The 21,022-nt window shown below is 31.9% G+C and overlaps 1 protein-coding gene across 1 annotated transcript in view; it reads right to left on the minus strand.

Moving 5' to 3' along the window:
* Positions 1 to 2,168: 2,168 nt before the first annotated feature.
* The window catches only part of LOC129233962 (ribosome biogenesis protein SPATA5-like), a gene marked incomplete at its 3' end in the record, with an annotated part of 57,420 nt that continues 38,566 nt past the window's right edge, over positions 2,169 to 21,022 (minus strand). The window contains exons 5-11 of the mRNA XM_054867873.1: positions 19,452 to 19,569; positions 16,397 to 16,453; positions 10,265 to 10,382; positions 7,625 to 7,747; positions 6,207 to 6,324; positions 2,569 to 2,717; positions 2,169 to 2,378 (exon numbers count right to left, since the gene is read on the minus strand). Of these exons, the coding sequence (XP_054723848.1) occupies positions 2,169 to 2,378; positions 2,569 to 2,717; positions 6,207 to 6,324; positions 7,625 to 7,747; positions 10,265 to 10,382; positions 16,397 to 16,453; positions 19,452 to 19,569 (893 nt within the window). The remainder of the gene's footprint in view (positions 2,379 to 2,568; positions 2,718 to 6,206; positions 6,325 to 7,624; positions 7,748 to 10,264; positions 10,383 to 16,396; positions 16,454 to 19,451; positions 19,570 to 21,022) is intronic.

Raw genomic sequence — 21,022 nt, forward strand, 5'->3', positions numbered from 1 at the left:
GCCCTTTAAGACTGAAACATGGAGAAAATGAAACCAACTAGAATAAAATGAGTGATACAAGATGCAAATTTTTTAATCTTTGGTTCCTATTGTTTCATCTGGTTAATAAACGGCACTCAACTGCTTTTATTATTCCTAAGATTATTTTATTACTATTTTAGATATGTTTAACAAATAGAGTCCTTAAGTGTTAAAAATGTAAACTCTCTGAATTCCTTTAAACTGGCCAAATTGAACGCAAATATTCTTCCATTTCTCAAGCGATTCCTTTCTCTAGACTTTAGGACCCACTTTCGACACCTCCTTAATAGAGTAGAAACCCCCGACAGGAAATGCTGTAATTCTACACCTCCACAGTTGGGAGTAAGCAACTAAAGATAACAACTCTCTTGTGTCCAGTGTCCATCTTAGTGGAAAGATAAGTTCCCCAGGAGAAAGTACCATGTAGCAAGTACACCGGTCATATATCACTAACAACTGGTGAAAGTGCGAAAGGCATTTCACAAGGTATTAGTCTTTGCAAAAAGTATAATATGAGCGTGCTCAGTTATTGGATGAGACAGAACAAATGTAAATATGGGATGAAAAGGTAGAGTAATTCGTTTACTTGAGCCATATTCAAAATACCTTTACAGTGGAACATATGTCTGCTGCATGCTAATGAGTTGCCACTGAGGCATCTTATTCTGGAAGTGGACGGTTGCACAAAGGGAACACATTCATATTCTGGAGCTATCTGACAGCTGCTTTGATATTAAAAAAAATCCAGTGGTCAAATTTGATAAAATTGACTAGAATTTTCTGGCTTTGGATATGGATTATATAAAAAAGTTAAGTACTGAACAACAGCATTTGTATCAAATCTGTCCTGCCGTCAAAGATGGTGGTTGCCCTTCTAGCGTGGATGACAGTAGCCCAGGCAAACTCAGTCATGCACGATGGCTGACAACTGGAAACCATTTGTTACGCTTGTATATAGGTACTTCAAGTCCATCAGAAAATCTTACACTGCTTGCAAAGTATGTAATGCTAGTTTATGCTCCAATGTGGCTTGAAATAATTGAATTCAAAGCTTCAAATTGAGCCAATAATTGAAATAATTGGCTCAATTTGAAGCCGTTGATTACGTCCAGTTAATTGATAGGGCAAACTGTGTCGTAACAGAGCCACCTTTTACAAGAAATTTATCTGTCACACGCATGCTGTAGAACATTGTATGAAACTTATAACCGAAGCTGCAATAAAAGTTTGTGGTGAAACTGCACGAGATGGATATATTTGTGCCAAATTTCAAGCTAGGAAAGAATTTCCATCATTTGATAACAAGGGACAACATTATTCAAAAAAATAATATTCATTATGTATGAGGTTATTATAAATCAAATTTGTAGATTTTTTTAAAATTTTATTCTCTCTATATATAATTCTAGAAAATGTAGGATACTATTGTGTGATAATATTTACTATGATTAATAGTGCTATTTAATTAATAAATCTATGAATTAATTTTGAAAATAATTTTTATTTTTGTTTTTTCAGAAAGTCAATATTTTTCATTTTCACCAACTTTTGATATTAGAAAGGTGTGGTAAAATTCTCATTAAAATCAATAAAATATTTTATGGGCTTGAACTGGCTCATTATATAACATTTTTGTTGCATTCCAGCAAAATATTTGGAATTCATTTTGAAAAAAAATTTGATAAAAAATTCATTTTTCTCTTTTTTTTTCGGTTTTTCAGTGTCAAATAAGGCCATCTAGGTATTTTTTAATAACCAAGAAAATTTTTGTAAGTGCTAACTAGCTCACTACGCAGCTTTTGGGTGTTATCCAAAAATGGATTTGGAAAAAAAAAAAATCAGCTTATTTCGGCCCACTTTAAAAATCATTGATAGACTCATATATATGCTGAGCAACCACAGATTTTGGCTTAGGGATGTAGTCATCTCTGGCTAGATATTCAAATATTAGTATAATATCAGTAAAATTGGAAATTTGTATCACTAAAAATGGGTAGAAGTTTTAGTTGTGGTATAAAAATGTGACTTTACGGTCAACTTCACAATTGTGGAGGAGATGGGAATACACATTAAGATTTACAAAAAAAGAAAATGAAAGAAAAGAAAAGAAAATGCTAAATATCTTACTGTGTTTCAAACTAACTTACATTTCTAGATATGAAATTCAGATTACACTCAGTGGCAAGAGCTTTAGCAATCATTGTCTTAGAGCATCCTGGAGGACCGTACATCAACACCCCTTTTGATGGCGTAATGTTGAATCTCTTAAATGCTTCAGGATATTTCAGAGGCCATTCAACTAGTTCTCTTAGTTTTTCTTTCACAGCCTTCATTCCCCCTATGTCTTTCCAGAAGACCTAAAGACGAAATTAAATTTGAAGTTCTATTAAAAGAAAGAATCTTTTTTCCTAAGAAAGTAAAAACTGAATGGAGTAAAAACTGAATGGCATTTGCTTTAATTGAATTGTTTTATAAGAATCATACTTATTACATAAAGTATTATTTTAACTTTGCCTTAGGTAAAAAATAAACATTCAAGGATCTTACCTTTTTAACTTTTAAAGTGCTTGATGAGAGAATCTGTGGCTTCTTCAACTTACAAATCCTTTTTATATCAGAAAAATTTAAAACACAGCTGACATTGACTTCATCATTACTAGAACTTTTGACAGCTTTCATGTAGCAAAGATTTTGAGCTAGAAAAATCAGAAAATAAATTGCCAGGCAAACAAACGTCACAGATATGAAATTTTTTCCCATCCAAGATGATAGTATCAAAATATGAATTTTATTAAAAAATATCAAACACATTTTACAATATGTGATTGTCATTTTGTTTAGTGAAAATAATATAAAAAGACAATTTTGCAATAGAAAATATAAACATACTTTAAAGCTACAAAGAATCTTTTCTTTGTTACACGTTTGAAACAGTAAGAAGCAAAGGGATGTAAGTAGACTTTTTAAAGTTTTGAGTAAAACACGTTTAAAGTTCAGACCTTAGGTAGGCTTTCATTCAAAAGTATTTCTAAATTATGATGCACAGCAGCACCCCTACCAGGGCTAATATTACCGTCTCACAACCGATAACCCCCCCCCCACACAGAAAGTGTCCTACTACCATCAATACTGGTTATTTCCAAATTCTTAATTTTGGCACTCACACATCCCTTTGCTCCTTGCAATTTTTATCACATAGGAACAGACGCATAAGGATCATTCTTCAAAAAGTGTTACTTTCCTCTCAGATGCCTTTTAAAGTAAAAACTTTAAGGAACAATTCATTTGAACATACTTTAGGGTCATTCCATAGAAATGTCAACCTCAACCTCAGAAATTTTTTTCCCCCAAAGCCTTAATTGTGACCTATCATTTCATTCAGCATACTTTCTAGTACATAAATCCAGTAATAGTTTGCAAAAATTTCATTCGGTATTTTTCATCTGGCTTTAAACGTGCGAGGTTGCAGAAAAGGCTTAGCATGTGCAAAAAACATGCGTCTACGTTTTCTTGTGTAATGTAAAATTTTTTGCAAATTTTTAAAAGAACTATATTTATTCTAAATGATTAGATGTTGATCCAATAAAATTGACTGTTATTTTTGCATACATTATAAGATAGTACTTTAATTAGTTTGGTTATTTCACTGAAAATATTTACGTTACGTTAGTCACGAAAATGTACTATTTTCTGTTTAAAAACTAAACCAGATGATTGAACCAAACAGCACTTTTTATTTTCTTACATCTGTATCATATCTTCTTAAAAAGTGCAAAATATTTATTTCAGTATCAGTAGATATAAAATAATTAGTGTGACTAACGTAACATTTGAGCTGTGACTAACGTAACAGTTTGCATGTGACTAACGTAAAATTTTAAAAATGACTGCTAATATTTAAACTTATTTAATTTAATGTACATTTTCATGTACAATTTTGAATATACATGCATTCTATATTGATTAAAAATATAAAGGGTGAAAAATACCAGTAAAATTACATTGTATAGACCTTCTGTTTACTTAAAAAAATACTTTTTTAAAGGTCTTTATAAAGATACTTCCAATTTAAAGAATTATTAAAAAAGAAAAAAGGTGAGTAAAGCAAATTGAGTACCCTGCTGAATTAGCATTCAACACAAGAATCCAAGCTTAAGAATTAAGTTAATAGAAGTACAGTCTTAACAAAGAAGAACGTCTCTATTTTTTAGAAAATACATGTCCACCCATTATTAAAATGAAGTAATGGCTGCTCGTTGGAAAACATTTGAAGATGTTACATGATACAGTGACAATAAGCGCTGCTGCCATATATTTCAGAAAATGCAAGAATGATCATTTAGAAATTCAAACATTTGCGGTGATATCTGGAATTAAAATGCATTCTGCAGAAACGTTCGAATATTTTTTTTTTCAATATTACATTTTAATTCAAAAGCATGCACAACACGATTCGTTCGATGAATCAATAAACTTTAAAAAATAATATGCCATTGAAAAGTACTGCGGAGTTTCTTATGACGATAACTAGTATATCGGCAGAATACTAGAATTCGGTGAAACTGTCTATTTGTATGAAGTTAATTTTTTTAAAGAGAGATATTTAGGATTTAATTAGCCCAAGAATGATGTTATTCAGTTTGTAAAAGCATTTTTTTTATTTGTTTATTTTTTTCGCACATTCAAATTGAGTTATTGAACTGAATCCTACCATTCAATTTCTTACACTTTTATAGAAAAAAAAGTAAAGAAAGGACCATAATGCAACACAAAGAAAGTTAATAAAAAGTGTAAAAGTAATATAAGAGCAAGAAATCAATTATAAAAAGTTTTTTATGTGCATTCATTATTTGTTATTCGATGGTTACGTTAGTCACGTTACGTTAGTCACACACAGTTTTTCGTAAAAGTACCATTAAGGGCCAAAAAAGATTCATCTGTAACAAATCTGTAGTACATTTTTAAAAATAGATTGTTTACCTCTTACAAATATATCGGCCAATTTTAAGTGCCTGCGTAAGTTTCAGAAAAATTTGCCTCGTAACATAAGCATTGTTTCTCAGGGTTGCAAAAATGTTACGTTAGTCACAATGCCTTTTTTGGTGAAAAAACACCTGCCAGCGCTTATTTTTGCTTCAAATTCTTGGTGGAAATGAAAAATAGTCACCTTGTACATTTTAAATCTGCATATTAAACCAAAATACATTCATTTTTACTGCCGGTGTAAGTAGAAAGAGTTTGAAAATCAGCTGCGAATGTTACGTTAGTCACTATGGAATGACCCTTTATAGTTTCAACAAAAATATATCTATTCAAACCTGCCATCAAATTTTTAATAATAAATTTTATTTTAGTATAGTTTTGGTTCACAACATGTGAATTCTCACCTCCGTGAAGTGTCACACACCTTGTTTACGTTCGACGACCTCGACCGGTAACAACCGGTTGGGTTGATCACGTGACAGCTAATGATCACATGCTTCGATTAACCAATCTGCAACTTAAAACAGTAACTGGTGCGGCAACCAGTAGATCATAGAACGTTGCAGTTAGTAACCGGTTAGTCGCTGGTTGACCGGTTGAGTTGAAAAATCTTACTTACCCTTACATGGGGGGGGGGGGCAAAAATTGCCAAAACCATTCTTCCGTAATTAATGAATGGCCCCAACAGTGATCCAAAACTAGATGAGACGGGAAAGACATGCGCAAGATCAGAACTTCCCCTGAGAACAACATGTGGGATTAATCTTCAGAGCCAACGAGAGGCTGTGTCAGCTTATAGCCAGAAACTTGGGGCCTGATCCTTGGGGGCGGGGGGCACATTGGAGCAGTTTTAGTACATAGGTGAAGGGGCCTGCTGGCTCTTGATGAATTTGTTCTAAAAAAACATAAAAAATCAGGGAAAATGTTTTTAAATACAAGCCAAAGCGGGGCCCCCTAGCCACGGGGGCCCTGTGCGGTCGAACGGACTGCACGACCCTGAAGCCGCCCCTGCGCAAGATCTAGGAAAATGGACTTGCATTAGAGTATACATAATACAAAAAGTACATATAGAACAAATGTATTTTGAGTAAAAGTATGCATGTATAGGAGCAGCGAATTTCAAATTTGATTCAAGATGCAAAAATTATACATCAGTACATAGTAAAATTTGCTTACATTTACAAATTAATGGAAAAACTTACCATCCATAACAACATCTGTGATGTCTTTCATTGAAAATGTGTGAGAAATGGCTGCACAGTCCTGTATTTCATCGGAAGTAAGGGAATGCTTTTTTTCATTTAATAACTTTTGAAACATCTAAAGAAACAATATCAGAAAATTATTCAATATATAGCAGAAGGTCAAGTGTGAACAAATATTGTTTACCCCTTACATAGATCGAATGGAACTGTGATGAATATGAAATGCTAAAATGACGATTTATCTTTTTTGCTAAGCCATGCTTCATCTTATAAAACTTCCATTTCATAGAACTTACAAAAATATGGTATATAAACCATATTAAAGCTACAACATCTAATATCAACTCACCTCAATACATTTCCTTCTTCTCGATATACCATTGAAATTTATCTTACAACCTTTATTTTATTTCTTTTGAAATTTGTTTGCAGTGATTCAGTTTTCATCCTTGTTTGTAAACACCACAATACCTTTATTTTGACTAAGGCAAACATATTTATCAGTAAAAAGAAGTTTCGAAAATTTCCAGAAATATAGGTTTGAAAGGTACATGGTACAAAATTTTAATTAATCAGTTTATTCCAACTACCTAAACAGAGTTTTTACCCCAGAACATATTAAGGTCTTATTTAAAATGTACCACTGTTTGAAGGGGAAAAAAAATCCATCATGTTAACAGAAAAAGAGAAATTGGATTATGTATAAGAAGTACATAAACATACAAATTAAATATTTACAAAATGTTGTTTTGAAATCAGAGCAAAATGTTGTCAGACTTTACCTTATGGCCTACACAGCTTACCTTTGACAGACTGGATACCTTTTTTTAAAAGTATACTTCACGTCTTTTACTTAGTTAAAGCACACATCAAATCGTTCTTAAAACAGGAATTAAATTTAATTAACCAATAAGAATTAAACTAATTAGAAAAAGAATCAATGGAGCATGGAAAAAAGAAATAAAACTAAGAGTTTGAAGGAACAGAACCAGAAAAGCAATCACACAAGATTGATCTGAATGTTATATAATTCTTAACGAACTTCTTGGCAGTGTTAATAAAAAGGTCTTAGTAAAAAAAAAAAAAAAAAAAAACACACAGCAGAATCCTTGATTTTAATTAAACACAGCTACTCCTCTGTTGGTGATAGTGAACTAAAAATATACATTTAGCTCAAGTGACTTAAAGGTATACATGCATGTACCTATGTATTAATTTCCATACTTAATTTTCCCCAATTCTTCATTATTAAGACTGAAATATAGCCGAATCTACCAGCGCCAGATCAGTCGAAACCAAACAAAAATTGTAGAACAACTATGCATACCTGAGTCTCATCAATTTAATTTATGTAACAATTAACTCAATTATTATTATTGTGAATATTAAGCATTGAAAACTCTAAAGAAACTTACTGCTTTTCTTTCTTCAATGTTAGGTAATGGAAACTTAACTTCTTGTATTATCCTGCCATCAACTTTGAAAGCAACATCATTGTAATTTGCACTGTTGGATGAAGAAACAATCAATACTTCGCTCTGAAAAAGTAGTTAAACTAATATGTAAAGTTGGTAAACAAATATATATTTAAAAAAAATAAGAGCTTCACAGTATGCTTTAAGAAACATAACAATTATTTCTTGATGTTTATCTTTTTTTTTCCCATTTTTTTAAATGCAATGAATACAAAGAAACTTATCTGTCCACTTCTCACACAGAAAGGTTATTTATTCTACTGGGCTCACATCTCTCTAATGATCACTCAGTTATAATGTCCAAGAACACAAGCACGGCAAATGACATTAACCAGCTCTTTCAAAAATTTAGTTTTGTTTTATAAGCATGTTTACTAATCTATCAGAGGTTATAATTTTCCATTTTTATGTTTGCATCGCATGGATAGTACTTCAATCATCTCTTTATATTAAAAAAGAGTAAGGTCAAAGAAATTCGGAAAAGAAATACGTGGAGGGCCTGCATCCAGAAGACCCCGACCCCATAGCACCTACAGCCTTGAAATTTTGTACAAAATTACTTCGAGCCCTGGTAGTGTGCACCTGGGTTTTTTTTTTTAAATTTTGAATTAGATTTTTCCTAATTAATCTTTCAAGCTTAAATTTCTTGCAAATTGCCTATTAAAGGTGGTAAAAATTACTTGAACAGATTATTATTATATTGTTGTTAAAAAGGGTGGAATGTTCCGCGTTTAACGCAATTTGTTTCAATGCTCTAGCTTAATTACAGCAGGAGTTATTTGCGTTTTTAACTCAAATTTTTTAGGCTTAGCTGATATTTAGCAGGGGTGCCCACCAAGGGGGGGGGGGGGGTCATGGCACAGACTGCGGCATTGAAACTTTTAGGGGGGTGGGTAATTTTAGCGGTATTTTTCACTTTTGGGGATGCACCCTTGCTTTTAGGAGGGGTGAAACCCCCGAATTTAGGCACTACTTTCTTCATTAAATCTATCAGTAAAAAGTGAAGGAATTGTCCCAGTTTTTACCACTGGAAAGAGCAATGTTTTTACTTCACATCTAACTCGACTTTATGGTTGAAACACTAAGCTTCTGTATCCAAAAGAAAAAAAGTTACAAGCTGTTTGTATCAAGTTAAAAAAATGTCATCTCCATTCAAATTATTGATGTTTTATTTGGCATTGCCATAGTTAATTCTTTTAGATTCATTTGTTTCTTCTTTCTTAGCCAGAAATTTTAAGGGTTTCAGTTTTAATAGAAAATCTTAGGCTCATCTCAATTCAGGTCCTGAGCTAAAAAGCAAAACATATTAATAGAGACCACGATATGAAAACAACTTTTCAAACGTACAAAACTGCAGTTTTGCAATGCTCAGGAGCCACTTAGCCCTTAGAGCTCTTCATGTTTGTACAAGTTATTTTCAAACAAAGAAGCAGGGCTTTTTGTTCCAAAGGGAACTCCTAATGTGTTCTTAATCTGTTTTCTAATTGACGATTTAAATCTTTGCGAATCAAATAAGATTGAGAAGCAATATTTAGGGGTTGGTGAGCATCTGCGAGCAGGGAGCAGAGACCCCTAGTTAGAAGAAGAAAAAAAATAGACACTGAGAAAATCAACAAAAACCAAATCATGAATAAATTTTCAAACCAGACATAATCTATAAACTGGACAATCCTCGCATGGACAATTGGAAGCTCTTTGTATAGCATTAATGTGAACAGCTATTTGCCTTAAGAAGTCAAATCCAAATCTTAACAAAACACTTAAATTATATGAATTCACACAATATAAATACAATTAAACAGGACAGCTTTTTTGAAAAGGTGCAAAATCAGTTCAGGCACCAAGAGGAAATGCAGACAGAAATTATAAACTAATAGCTAATAAAATATAAAAAATAAGCGTCTCGAAAGTTCAACGTTTTGCTTAATCCAAGGTGCTTCATTTACATTTTAAGTTCTATTTTTTAGTAACTAAAAATTTGATTTTCATTAAAATCTGAAAATAGAAATATTTTGCTCTTGAAAATAGTTCCTTTTCTTGATACAAGGAAGTAAAAGGTGCTCCTCCTTATGCGTTCTTAGTTGTGTAATTTCAAATGTGGAAACTTTTTCTGGATAGTCAGAGTTTCCTATTTGAGGCGAGTCCCAATTATCTCGGATTTTCAAGAATCTACTGTATTTGAACATTTACTTCCTCGTTACATTCATTTATCTTTTGTATGACTACTTTCCCTATTGACGAAGTTGCCCCACCAGACACTATGGAGCTCACATTTAATGTGTTTGCCCATTATTTTCTTAGAGAAATGCAGGAAAAAGTTTTAATTGAGTGAAATCAAGTTGCAAAAAATTTAAAAGTTAGCTTAAAATTTATTTTTAAATTAGCTACACTAAAAGAAAATGTCACAATATTGAATTTTTTTCCTTATTTAGAGGATATTTCTTAATTTTGAAACAACATAATCTATTTGTAATGAAAAAGGCAACAAAATTTAAGGTGTTGAAATATGAGATTTACTACAGCCAAAATATATTTAAAATACATACATTCAAAACATTTATTCAAAAGTGAGATTCTTACTGGTAGTTCCTTGATTAGGTCTGTCAATATATTACAAATTTGGGAAGTAAATGCACTTGCTTCTTCTTTATGCGGACAAAGGTAATTTAATTCATCTATAAATATGATTGATGGGCATCTAAGAAATTGAAAGGAAAGGAACATTACAATTGAACATTACCTTGTATATAAAGCTGCTTTTTCTTCTTATTATTTTTTTTAAATTAAATAAACAAAATATTAAGTAAAAATGTTCCAACAAAATAAGTTTAAAAAAAATAATTTAACAACTGCAATAGATTAATTTAAAAAAAAAGAACTTTTTATGCATTTTATTTGCGAGATTTTGTTTTTCTAAAAGTTCCCTCAGAGCATACTCAAATGAAGGCAGACATTTACGGATCATTTATATACTTTATAGTTAATGAAACTCAAATTCTCAGCACTGAGGTAGCTTTCATGACTTAAGTTTTAACAGTATGAAGTTTGAATATCATTATGGCTTTGGAAAATAGAGCAGAAACAACTGTGATTATTTGTATCAGGCATGTAGCTAGGGTTTTGTTAAGGGGCGGGGGGGGTACAAGGTTGCACGAACTTTAAAAATGGAAACATGCTAAATCAGAAGCATTAACTGTTAATTGTATAAAGTAACACTATTCCAATCAAAACTGCAATTAATAAGTATGATAATTAGCTTAATTAAGTAATGATATAATATAAGTGTGATAATTAAAGCTTTGCAATATACTTGCTTTCAAAAAAAACGCTCATATTTATTTTAACTACATTATCAACTGTCTAACTCAATAAATGCTTCATAATTCCCCACTCCTGACTGTTTCGAATTGCATTTTGGACTGCATTTAATGCTTCTATGGACAAAAATATTGCCAAGGCTCATTAAAGAGAAGCTCAAAATGCTTCTTAATTCATTTAAATTTTTAGAATTCATTCAATGATAAGAAATGGAATGATGCTTCTAATCTTCATCTTTTTTAATAGTATTTTCATATTAAAGCTTAGGAAAACATTATTAAAGCTGTTCAAACAACTAAAATACATAGAAAGTGTAGTTGCTTGTTAATAAGTATTTTCTTGTGATGTATTGCTAAAATAGATATCTAAGGATCAGTTATGGCATTTACGATGAATTAAGTTAAACAATAAAATTTCTTTGCCAAAATTTTGAAGAAAATATTAATGATAATTTGTTTATAAATACTATTTTTTAGGCCATCAAAGCTATTAAACATTTTTCTTGGACATTTTCTATTTAAGGAGTTTTGCATGCAGGGTCATTTAAGGGTGATAAGAGGAAGTATTACTTTTAGAACTTGGAAAAATGAATGAATACACTTACGAACACATTGTATATACATAATAGTTTTATGTATAGTCTTTACCCCTCTTCAGGAAAACAAATAAACTAAATCAAATCCGTAGTTCTATTCATTATGCTAACTCAAAACAATTTCTGTGCAAAATGTTCCATTCTAAATTTAAAATTTCAATTTAACAACTGTAGGGGAAATGACCGATAGTAACAGTAATGAATCATCACAACAAAATTTAACACTCTAAACCCAGTTATTTTACTAACAATATGGAAATATAAAAATTTTAAATTTCTTCATTTGGCGGTATTCATCCGATTTCGATTCTTTAGGAGGTAATCTTTGCCCTATTTGTGATAATACGACAGCACCAAAATTAGATATTACTGTAAAAAGTTAATCATCTTTTGGTGACAAATATAAGAGGTTTATAGATAGTTTGAAGCCTCAATTAACAAACATTTTGCTCTAAGTCATTAGATGTTATAATCTGAAGGTTTAAAAGAAGACAAATCTCTTGTAAAAACTCTAAGAAAAGTTGTAAATTTAAAATCTAGATACGATTTAAATTGATATTTTGAAATTATATAACTAGAAAATTGCCCGTCAAGATATGATGGATGAAAATTAATTCCACATTTGAACAAAGCAATTGCTTGTTTGGTGACGTTTTGATAGTTGACATTTTAAACCCTAACTTCAGTGGATTAACTCGAAGCTTCAGTAGACAGCTTTAATCTTTGACCCCTTTTTCGTTTCTTCATTCCCCTGAAATGACACAGTCTTACCAGTAAAACAGTTAAGTTACTGGATCCAGTTCAGCCTTGTTACAATAAAGTCTTTCCCTGCATTTTAAACATTACCAAAACATGTTATCAAATTATCATGGTATAGCACGAGTTTCATTGTTGATGAGGTCAAGAGCGTTACTCGATCATTGGCTATTATATATATGAGTAGGCTTGCCATATTTCTGAAATATTCGACCGGGACACTAGAACGCACCCCCCCCCCTGCCCAGCGTCGCGAGTATTCAAAGGGCAAAGGGGTACACAACCCCGCCTGGTTTTTAGAGTGTTTTAAAGGTTAGTTCATTCTCAACGCTATGAATAAAGGGTTACTATTTATGAACCTAAAACAGGGGTAGTAATGCATGATCAAAGCAGATAAAAAACATTTTATTTCTACATGTTAATATTAAAAGTTACTTTAGTAAGAAGAAACACTTTAAATGAGGAATAAAAACTTTAACAATAATTATGTGCACTTTTCATTGGCTAGGACTTTTTTTGAAAATCTTTTTTAATTTTAATCTTGTTGTAAAAATCCATACAATCCGATATTAATTTTACAAATCAATGTTTCAAATAACAAAGTATTTAACCTAAATGATCCTTAACAGTTAATTATTATTATTATTATTTGGTCATTTGTAATCAAATTTATCTTTTTCCGTGAGGTGAAGTAAACTAGCCGGGACAACGGATTTTGTCTGAAATCCAGGACTGTCCCGGTCAATCAGGGACGTCTGGCAAGCTTATATATGAGGATAAGAACAACAACTATTATTTTTGCATTCGGAGTCTACTGTGCTTTTTAACTTTGAATGTACAGATAGATACTTATTAAATAATTCTTGAATACAAAGCAGTCAGTAAATAGCTATCAAAAAATTTGCTAAATGAAGCATATGCACGAATATTATATAGTATTTTATTCGAAAAATGGAACTAGAAGATAGAAGAAAATATAGATTTTCAGTTAAACTAATTAATAACTTTTCTTTTTGACCTCATGAACACAATTCAGTTAGTATTTTAAAATAATGATTTAAAATAATTTCATTGTAAAATATATATGTATCTTTAAACTTATACATCTTTACACATGCGTTAATCATTCCAAACTTAAAATTAAAAAACTAAACACATTCAAATTTTTTTTAATTCAATTTCTTTGTTTTTTTAAACTTTTATATCACTGAAATAAATTTTGTTACATTAGTAAAAACCTTTATTTATTCATCTCTTTTTTTACTACCTCCAGATACATATTTTTTTCCCTTTTTTATAAATCATATATAAAAACGCAAGAGATAAAACATTCGTAAAAATTCTAGTTTTTTTCGGTACATTTTGCTCAGAAAGAGTGAAAGAAAAAAAATCTTTGTTACCTTGTGATGAAAATGAACAAATATTCAGAACGAATTTCCAGACATTCGTTTCATGGTTGTAGAATGGTATTTGATGAATGCTAAAAGTTGCGAGCTTGCAGGACACAATGATATAAAAGTAATCCATCATTGTTACAAATGAAAATTATAAGTGAAATAAATTGAATTGATTGGTTAAAAAATGAAATGATATTCGATGCTATTTTTGTCTGAAGAAAATTTTAAATAAATGAGAAAACAATGCATAAAATTGCTCCTATTGTTAAAAAAAAGAAAAAAAAAACACATTAAAAAAAACTGCAATACAACTTACCCAGTGGGGGTTGGCTAATTTTTTCTTATGTGTTTTATGGTTTTGCTCCTGATTTTTCCCTTTAGCTTTGGAGGAAAACATTCGTGCAACCGACCCATACCAATGGCAACGATAGACAGTGAATGTGTGACCTAACAGAGTTTTGCACTATCCACAACTCTAGGAGCCTTAGGCACCTTCTAAAAAGACAGCGCTATATTACAAGGGCGGCTGACCCCACAACTGTCCAACAAAAAGAAGAGAAGGGGATCCGTTTCTGATTAAACTGAGGCTTAACCTTCTGGCAAAAACATTCCTACAAATTTCCCGTCTCCGACGTTTTCATCATTGATGACTCTCATCAATCTTTCGTTGACAATAAATGTTTGTTTACGAGCTGCCGGCGATTTCCTTGAGGGGAGGGGCTAAGATAATATCTCCTTTTCAGATAGCTGCTGGCGAGTTTCTTGCAGGGTAGGGGACTAAGATAATGTCTCCTTTGGACAGGTCTGCCACACATACTACGGGTTGAAGACTTCTGTCGCCCTCCACCCCCCACCACTCCCAGAGGTTCTATTGTTCTGAACTAAACTGAACATGAGAAAGTTATCAATTAATGAGAATATTTAGGACAAAATATTTTTTAATTAATTTATTTATTTTGAAAATTCTGTTTATGTAAGTGCAGGGGATCAGTGACCTATCAGGAAAGGGGGGGGGGGGGTCCCGAACCCCATGGATCCCCTCTTGCCTACGTCCCTGTTTGTATAATAAGAAGAGACAACACACAGGGCCGGATTCAGGTATGGGGCCCCTTTTGTAGTTTGAACGTTTCTCTCGGTGGTGTAAGAGGCAATTTTTAATTCCCCCCCCCCTTTATTATGTTTGTCTTTCATCTGACACACACACAGCAATAACTTTTACTTTGTTCATCATCTTTTAATATGTTTTCCCTGATATCCTGTGTTGGATTCAGGGCCGTGCTTAGCTGGTGGCAAACTGTGCCGCTGCACAGGACTGCTAAAATATTTTGAAGTTAAAGGGCCGCTAAAATATTACAAGAAAATAAAATATTTTGGAGTGAAAAAATATCTTCTTTCTAATGGTACCAACAAAAAGAAAATGCAATGGGACAAACTTGAGCTACAGAACATTAAAAATAGGCTATTTTTCATGTGAACGATTATGACAGCCACTTTGGATGCCAACATCTTTCAGAAAATCAATATTAACGCTCTGCATTTATAACCCATTAAAAGCATGTATATTGACAATAGAATTATAAAGTAAGAGCTTTTGAATCATTTTTGTTCAAAATTTATGACATTCTAAAATCCAGGAAACAGTTTCTCCACTGTGTTTTTCTTGCGACTTTGCATGTGTGCTACACAAAAGTTAATGAACTCTAATTTATAAAAATATTGACAACCAAAAGTACTTTGAGCTCCTAAAATTTCAGGCTTCCAGTGTAATAAAATTTCCTGTAATATGAACTTAAACATGGCATTTCGTTATGAAAGACAGAATTTCAAACTCATTTTTCTATCCTTATTTGAAAGAACACCATCGAAAAAAAACTTATTTTGAAAGGAAAAAATGTATTAACGAAAAGGTGCAAGGTTGACAAACTTGAGCTTTGAAGCTTGAAAATAAGCTATTTTTCACTTGGGACGGTTTTTATAGCCACTTTGAATGACAATATCTTTTATAAAATAGATATTTAAGCTCTGAAACTGTAACCCATTAAAAAACAAGTATTTTTACAATGTAATCACAAAGTGCAAGCCTTTGAATTATTTTTGTTTAGATTTTATGACAACGTAAAATCCAGGAAAAACATTCCCCGGCTATCTTTTTCACGAGTTTACATGCGCGCTATAAAAAACCTTATGAGCTCAAATTTCCAAAAATACTTGAATGTATTATCATTAAACAATTAACAGCCAATTGTACTTTAAGCCCCCTAAAACGTCAGGCTTCCAGTGTGATAAAATTTTCTGTAAACTTAGTCTAAACTTGGCAGATTGGCGCAAAAAGCTGATCCGCCATTTTGGCTCACATTTTTTGGAGATCCTAGATCCTCAGGATTTGGAACTAGGAAGCTAAAAATTTGCATAGGTTAGTTTCAAAGGCATCTCTACACCTCTACAAAAATTCCTACAATATATATATATATATCAAATAAAAACAAAAGCAAAACAAAAAACTTTGTATCAACTGCAAAGAAAAATCTCGGAACATATCGTCGCCTCAGAGCAACAGTAAAATATCTAATCCCAGAAATAACACTAAGATATCTTACTGTTGCTCTGAGGCGACGATATATGGGACACAGTAATGAAATAGAATACTTTCGTGCAGCTCTTGCAAATGTTGATCTCAGGTCCTCTTCAGCTTCAAAAATATGCCTGAAATGTGTTTGGTATTGTAAGCATGAATAATTAATAAAAAATTGAACAGAAAAAGTAATCTTTTTCTGGTAAGTTTTATACATTTTAAAAGCATATCTGGGTCATTTCACAGTACTTGGGTCTGAAATATCCCATGCATACTGCAAATCTAAAAAAAAAGTTCTTTTTTCACTGTAAAAATACGATTTAGAGTTAAAAATAATAGAGAACTTTGTAAACTGAATTTTTACAATGAAAAAAAATATATTTCTAGCTTTAGCCTTATGTACTGGACATATCACAGCCAAATACTGTGGAGTGACCCCTTTTTCATATAGTTATTAATTACAAAGCATATTCACAATATCATTATACTTTGATAAAATCATATTTAAACAAAATATTAGTTTCTCAAAACTTTAATTTTAACTATAAACTAATGAATGTTCAAAACTTTGCCACAACTTTCAAGAGTTACAAGGAATTATTTCTATACAGTATGGAAATGAAACTGCATGACAAAAAAAAAAAAAAAAGAAAAAAGAAAAAGAAAAAAAAATCCATGTAAAAAAAAGTTTCAGGCTCAACCTAGATTATATAACTATTTCCAAACAATTTTGCTCACATAAAGAACCACTTCTAAGGTCAGGACCTTAGAAGTGGTTCTCTATGTGAGCAAAATATGTGCACACAATTTTCAATAAAATTTGCTAATTACAATGTTATCTATCGACATAATTTTGAAATGATTTAAATGATTTTTGCAATATTTTATAAATCCATAAAATGAATAAAATCAGAAGTGCTAGTCTATCTAAAAACCACATTCTGAATAGGTTTAATACATCATTGAAGTACATATTTTCAGTAAAATCCTTTGATAATCTAAACATATAATAAAATAAGATCTTTCTGGGAAAATAGTAAAGTCTAGAAAGATGAAATTTCGTATACAGGAACGATTTTTGCCGACACTGTGCATTTCGGAGGTAAATTTTTGATAATTTAATTAGAAAAAGTTATTTAATGTTTTATGCAATTTTCAGCACTTAGTTCGTTTTACCCTACTCCAAATAGACTGGATTTTCTGTTCTTGTAAGAGGCTGGTTGTTTAGGAATAACTTCAGCGAGAAGAGGTGTCTGTTTTTCCTACCTGTAGAAAAAATGCGGAAAGATGCTTTCTGCGGATTGATTTTTAGCTTCAAGGATTCAGCCCCCTTTGAGATTTCGTTTAGAGAACTATTTAGGGATTCTTTTGAGCGATTTAGACCTACATCAGAGTGCCAGATGGCAATGTCATCGGCCATAGCAGGAAACTTTTTGTATCTTGTTGAAGGTGGGGATTGACATAGATAAGGAACAGCAGGGGACTAATAAGGGACTCCACTCCAGATCTTTTTGACTTGAGTCGACTCTGCTGAACCTTACTTTGATTTCTCTGTGTCTGAGGAAGTCGAAGATCCAGATATGGCATTACCTTTGATTCCCACGTCATTTGCAATCTGGATCAGTTTGCATCTCCAGACAGTATCAAACGCTACAGACAGATCCAGAAACACAACCATGGTTTTGTTATGTGTCTTGGATTGTAGACTACAATAAATGACCGGCAAAGATAAAAGAGCTGATCTTCTGTGGCACGTTGCTTTTTTTTCTATAGGCAGTTTGATAAAAGTTTAATTTGTCTCCTCTTAAAAGCTCTTCTCTAATGCGGCTGTGTATAATTTGCTCTATTACTTTGCAAAGAATACTTGTAAGAACAATAGGACTGTAGTTTTTACAGTCTTCTGTGGATTTTCCTGGTTTAATAATAGGAAGAATAATTGATGCTTTCCAAATTTTAGGCAGTGTTCCAGTAGACCATGATATATTCAGGATATCCAGCAGGTGATCTTTTGCAACCTCTCTGAAGTTTTTAACCATTTCTCCAAAGATGAGATCATTTCCTGAAAATTTTTTTGCAGGAATGTGACATGTGGCATTTTCTAATTATGTATGTCCTAGCTCCCAAGACAGTTTTCCTTATAACTTGATTCAGCCCTTTATTTTCTTTGCTGAAGTTGAGCTCACTCCATTCTGAATAGTAGTTTGCCAACAAATTTGCAGCTTTTTTGTTTTCATCAGTAATTTCATTTGAAGTTCGGAAAATATTGATTGTTCGGATGAATGAGAAGTAGGCTTTATCAAACCACAATTCAAAGCCTTGACAATCTTCCAGTGTTTTGTATCTTTCTTGAGGTCCAAGGTGCTACAGAACTCTGTCTCCCCCCCCTTTTTTTTGTTTACAATCTGCAATTTTCTTTTCAACCATTTCTAATAACTCAGTCAGCTTTTCAATGTTTTTGCAGTATTACTGGTTTTTAATTGTTCAGTACATGTTACCTCTTTTGGTGATCAATGAATCAACCCCAGCATCTTTCCAGCAGGGGATCCAATGTTTTTTCCTCTTGCCTCGCGGAATAGTTTTCTTTGTTGCAATATTGTTTTTGTTGAAGGATTCCAGCTTTTTGTCAAGGTTTTTCTCAGTCCAGTTGGCTTTTTGGAAATTTCAGGACCTTTTTATTTGCTCGGCTGCTTCTAAGCCTGTGTGCAGCACAGTGATGGAGTTCAAAACAAAACATAAAAGCAAGTTTGAAAATTTGGCATAAAATAACTTCTCAAAAAGTTATTTATCAATTTATATTTTATCTTTCCTTGAATTAAACTTCCTCACTTTTCTCTTAGTTCAATTTATTTTTTCCATCAATTAAATTACTTTTTGCGTAAGTTTTAAAACACTAGTGTTATAAATGAAAAGTTATCGAAAAATGACTATACATAGCAAAACTGGATATATTCACCAGAAAGAAAAAATAGACATTTCATAGGACACATAAAAGGAACTCATAAGGCAGCTTATAAAGGAAGGAAATTTAAGATTTTTATCCACTTATTTAAAGTTGTATTTAACTTTTGTTCAAATTTTGTAGGATGTTTGAAGAAAAATATTCCAAAGGTTGCAATAATCTATACTTACTTTGAATAAATGTCATACCAATGAATTCTTTCAGAATGCAGTTGGTATTCCTTAGAGATAGTTTCCATAACCATGGTTTTTCCTGTACCAGATGGCCCCATAAACATTAAACTAACACCTAAAAAATTACAAAATTCCTAAAATAACTCACACAGAAAAGATCTTGAAGAGCAGTAACATATTCCGTTCCTAAAACAACAGTAATGAAGATTAAGATCAAAATGACAGAGTTCGTAAATGACTGGAAATGACTTTGTTATAAATAAATGTGATGAAATAAGATACTCAACCTGTTCTCAAATAAGGTTCTCAACCTGTGGCCTGTGGACCACTAGCGGTCCAATAGCAATTTCCATGTGATCTACGAAGAGTTAATGAAAATTAATCGACATCATTTTAATAGCTACAGGGGTGCCCCTCCCCTTAAGTTCACTGGCGTAAATCCCCTCCCCTCTCAAAATGTTTTTCAATCATTTTTCTTTTTTTATTTTATATTTTATTTATTTATTAAAATATTTTTATTTATTTACTTATTTTTAAATATTATTATTATTTTATAAGAAGAGTTCTGTGCTATGCCAATGACATACACATGCACACAAACTCAATAAATAAGTAAAATATAAACAGAATGAAATAAAATAAATAACTTACATTAAAAATAAATCAATAAATAAATTTAAATATATAAATTAAACCAAATAAATAAAATGTAAAAAATCCCCCTCAAAAATTTTGATGCTGCACTTTGTGCCATATACCCCTGTATAGCTACAGTTAAATTTATTAAACAAACTTTTAGATTAATCTCAATTCACCTAATATAATTGTAGTGAAAATACTACTTCTATCATACCAATTGGTTCTCAGTAATGAAAAGGTGATGAGTTAAAATAAATGCAAATAATAGTTAACGTGAAATTAATGTTAACCTAATCGTGTTATGTTAACAACACGAAGAATATGGATGATCCAACATATGTTTTCAGCAATAAATTTATATTTTTTAATTTTCTGAACTGATGTAACTAGGGGCATAGATGTTAAAACTTTGGATCTAAAAACTAATAATACAAAAAAAAACGAGCTGATGTGTGCATCACATGACTTCCTTTTACTCCAATTTAATGTCATTTCCCCATTATTCGCTATTTTAATGTGATTCAATATTTATTCTCTAAATATCACCAACAATGGCCAAATTGAAACCAAAAAAAAAAAAAAAAAAACTCCGCCAAATTTGTCGCCAAGTTGGCGACAAAACTTGGCGACCAAAAGACTGGCGATATATCGCCAAGTGTCCGACAAATTATAACGCCACTTGAGTTTACATCGAAATTAACAATGATTTCCCCCCAAAAAGGTGCAAAAGACCCCCTTAGGAACATCCGAAAGCAACCAAAAGGGGAGGTGCACAACTAGACCCCACTACGAGTCTATGTACCAAATTTCAACTTTCTAGGACATACCATTTTTGAGTTATGCGAGATACATACGCACATACATACAGACGTCACGAGAAAAGTCGTTGTAATTACCTCGGTGATGGTCAAAATGGATATTTCGCGTGT

Source organism: Uloborus diversus, unplaced genomic scaffold, assembly GCF_026930045.1.
Source record: "Uloborus diversus isolate 005 unplaced genomic scaffold, Udiv.v.3.1 scaffold_835, whole genome shotgun sequence".
Classification (NCBI taxonomy): domain Eukaryota; kingdom Metazoa; phylum Arthropoda; class Arachnida; order Araneae; family Uloboridae; genus Uloborus; species Uloborus diversus.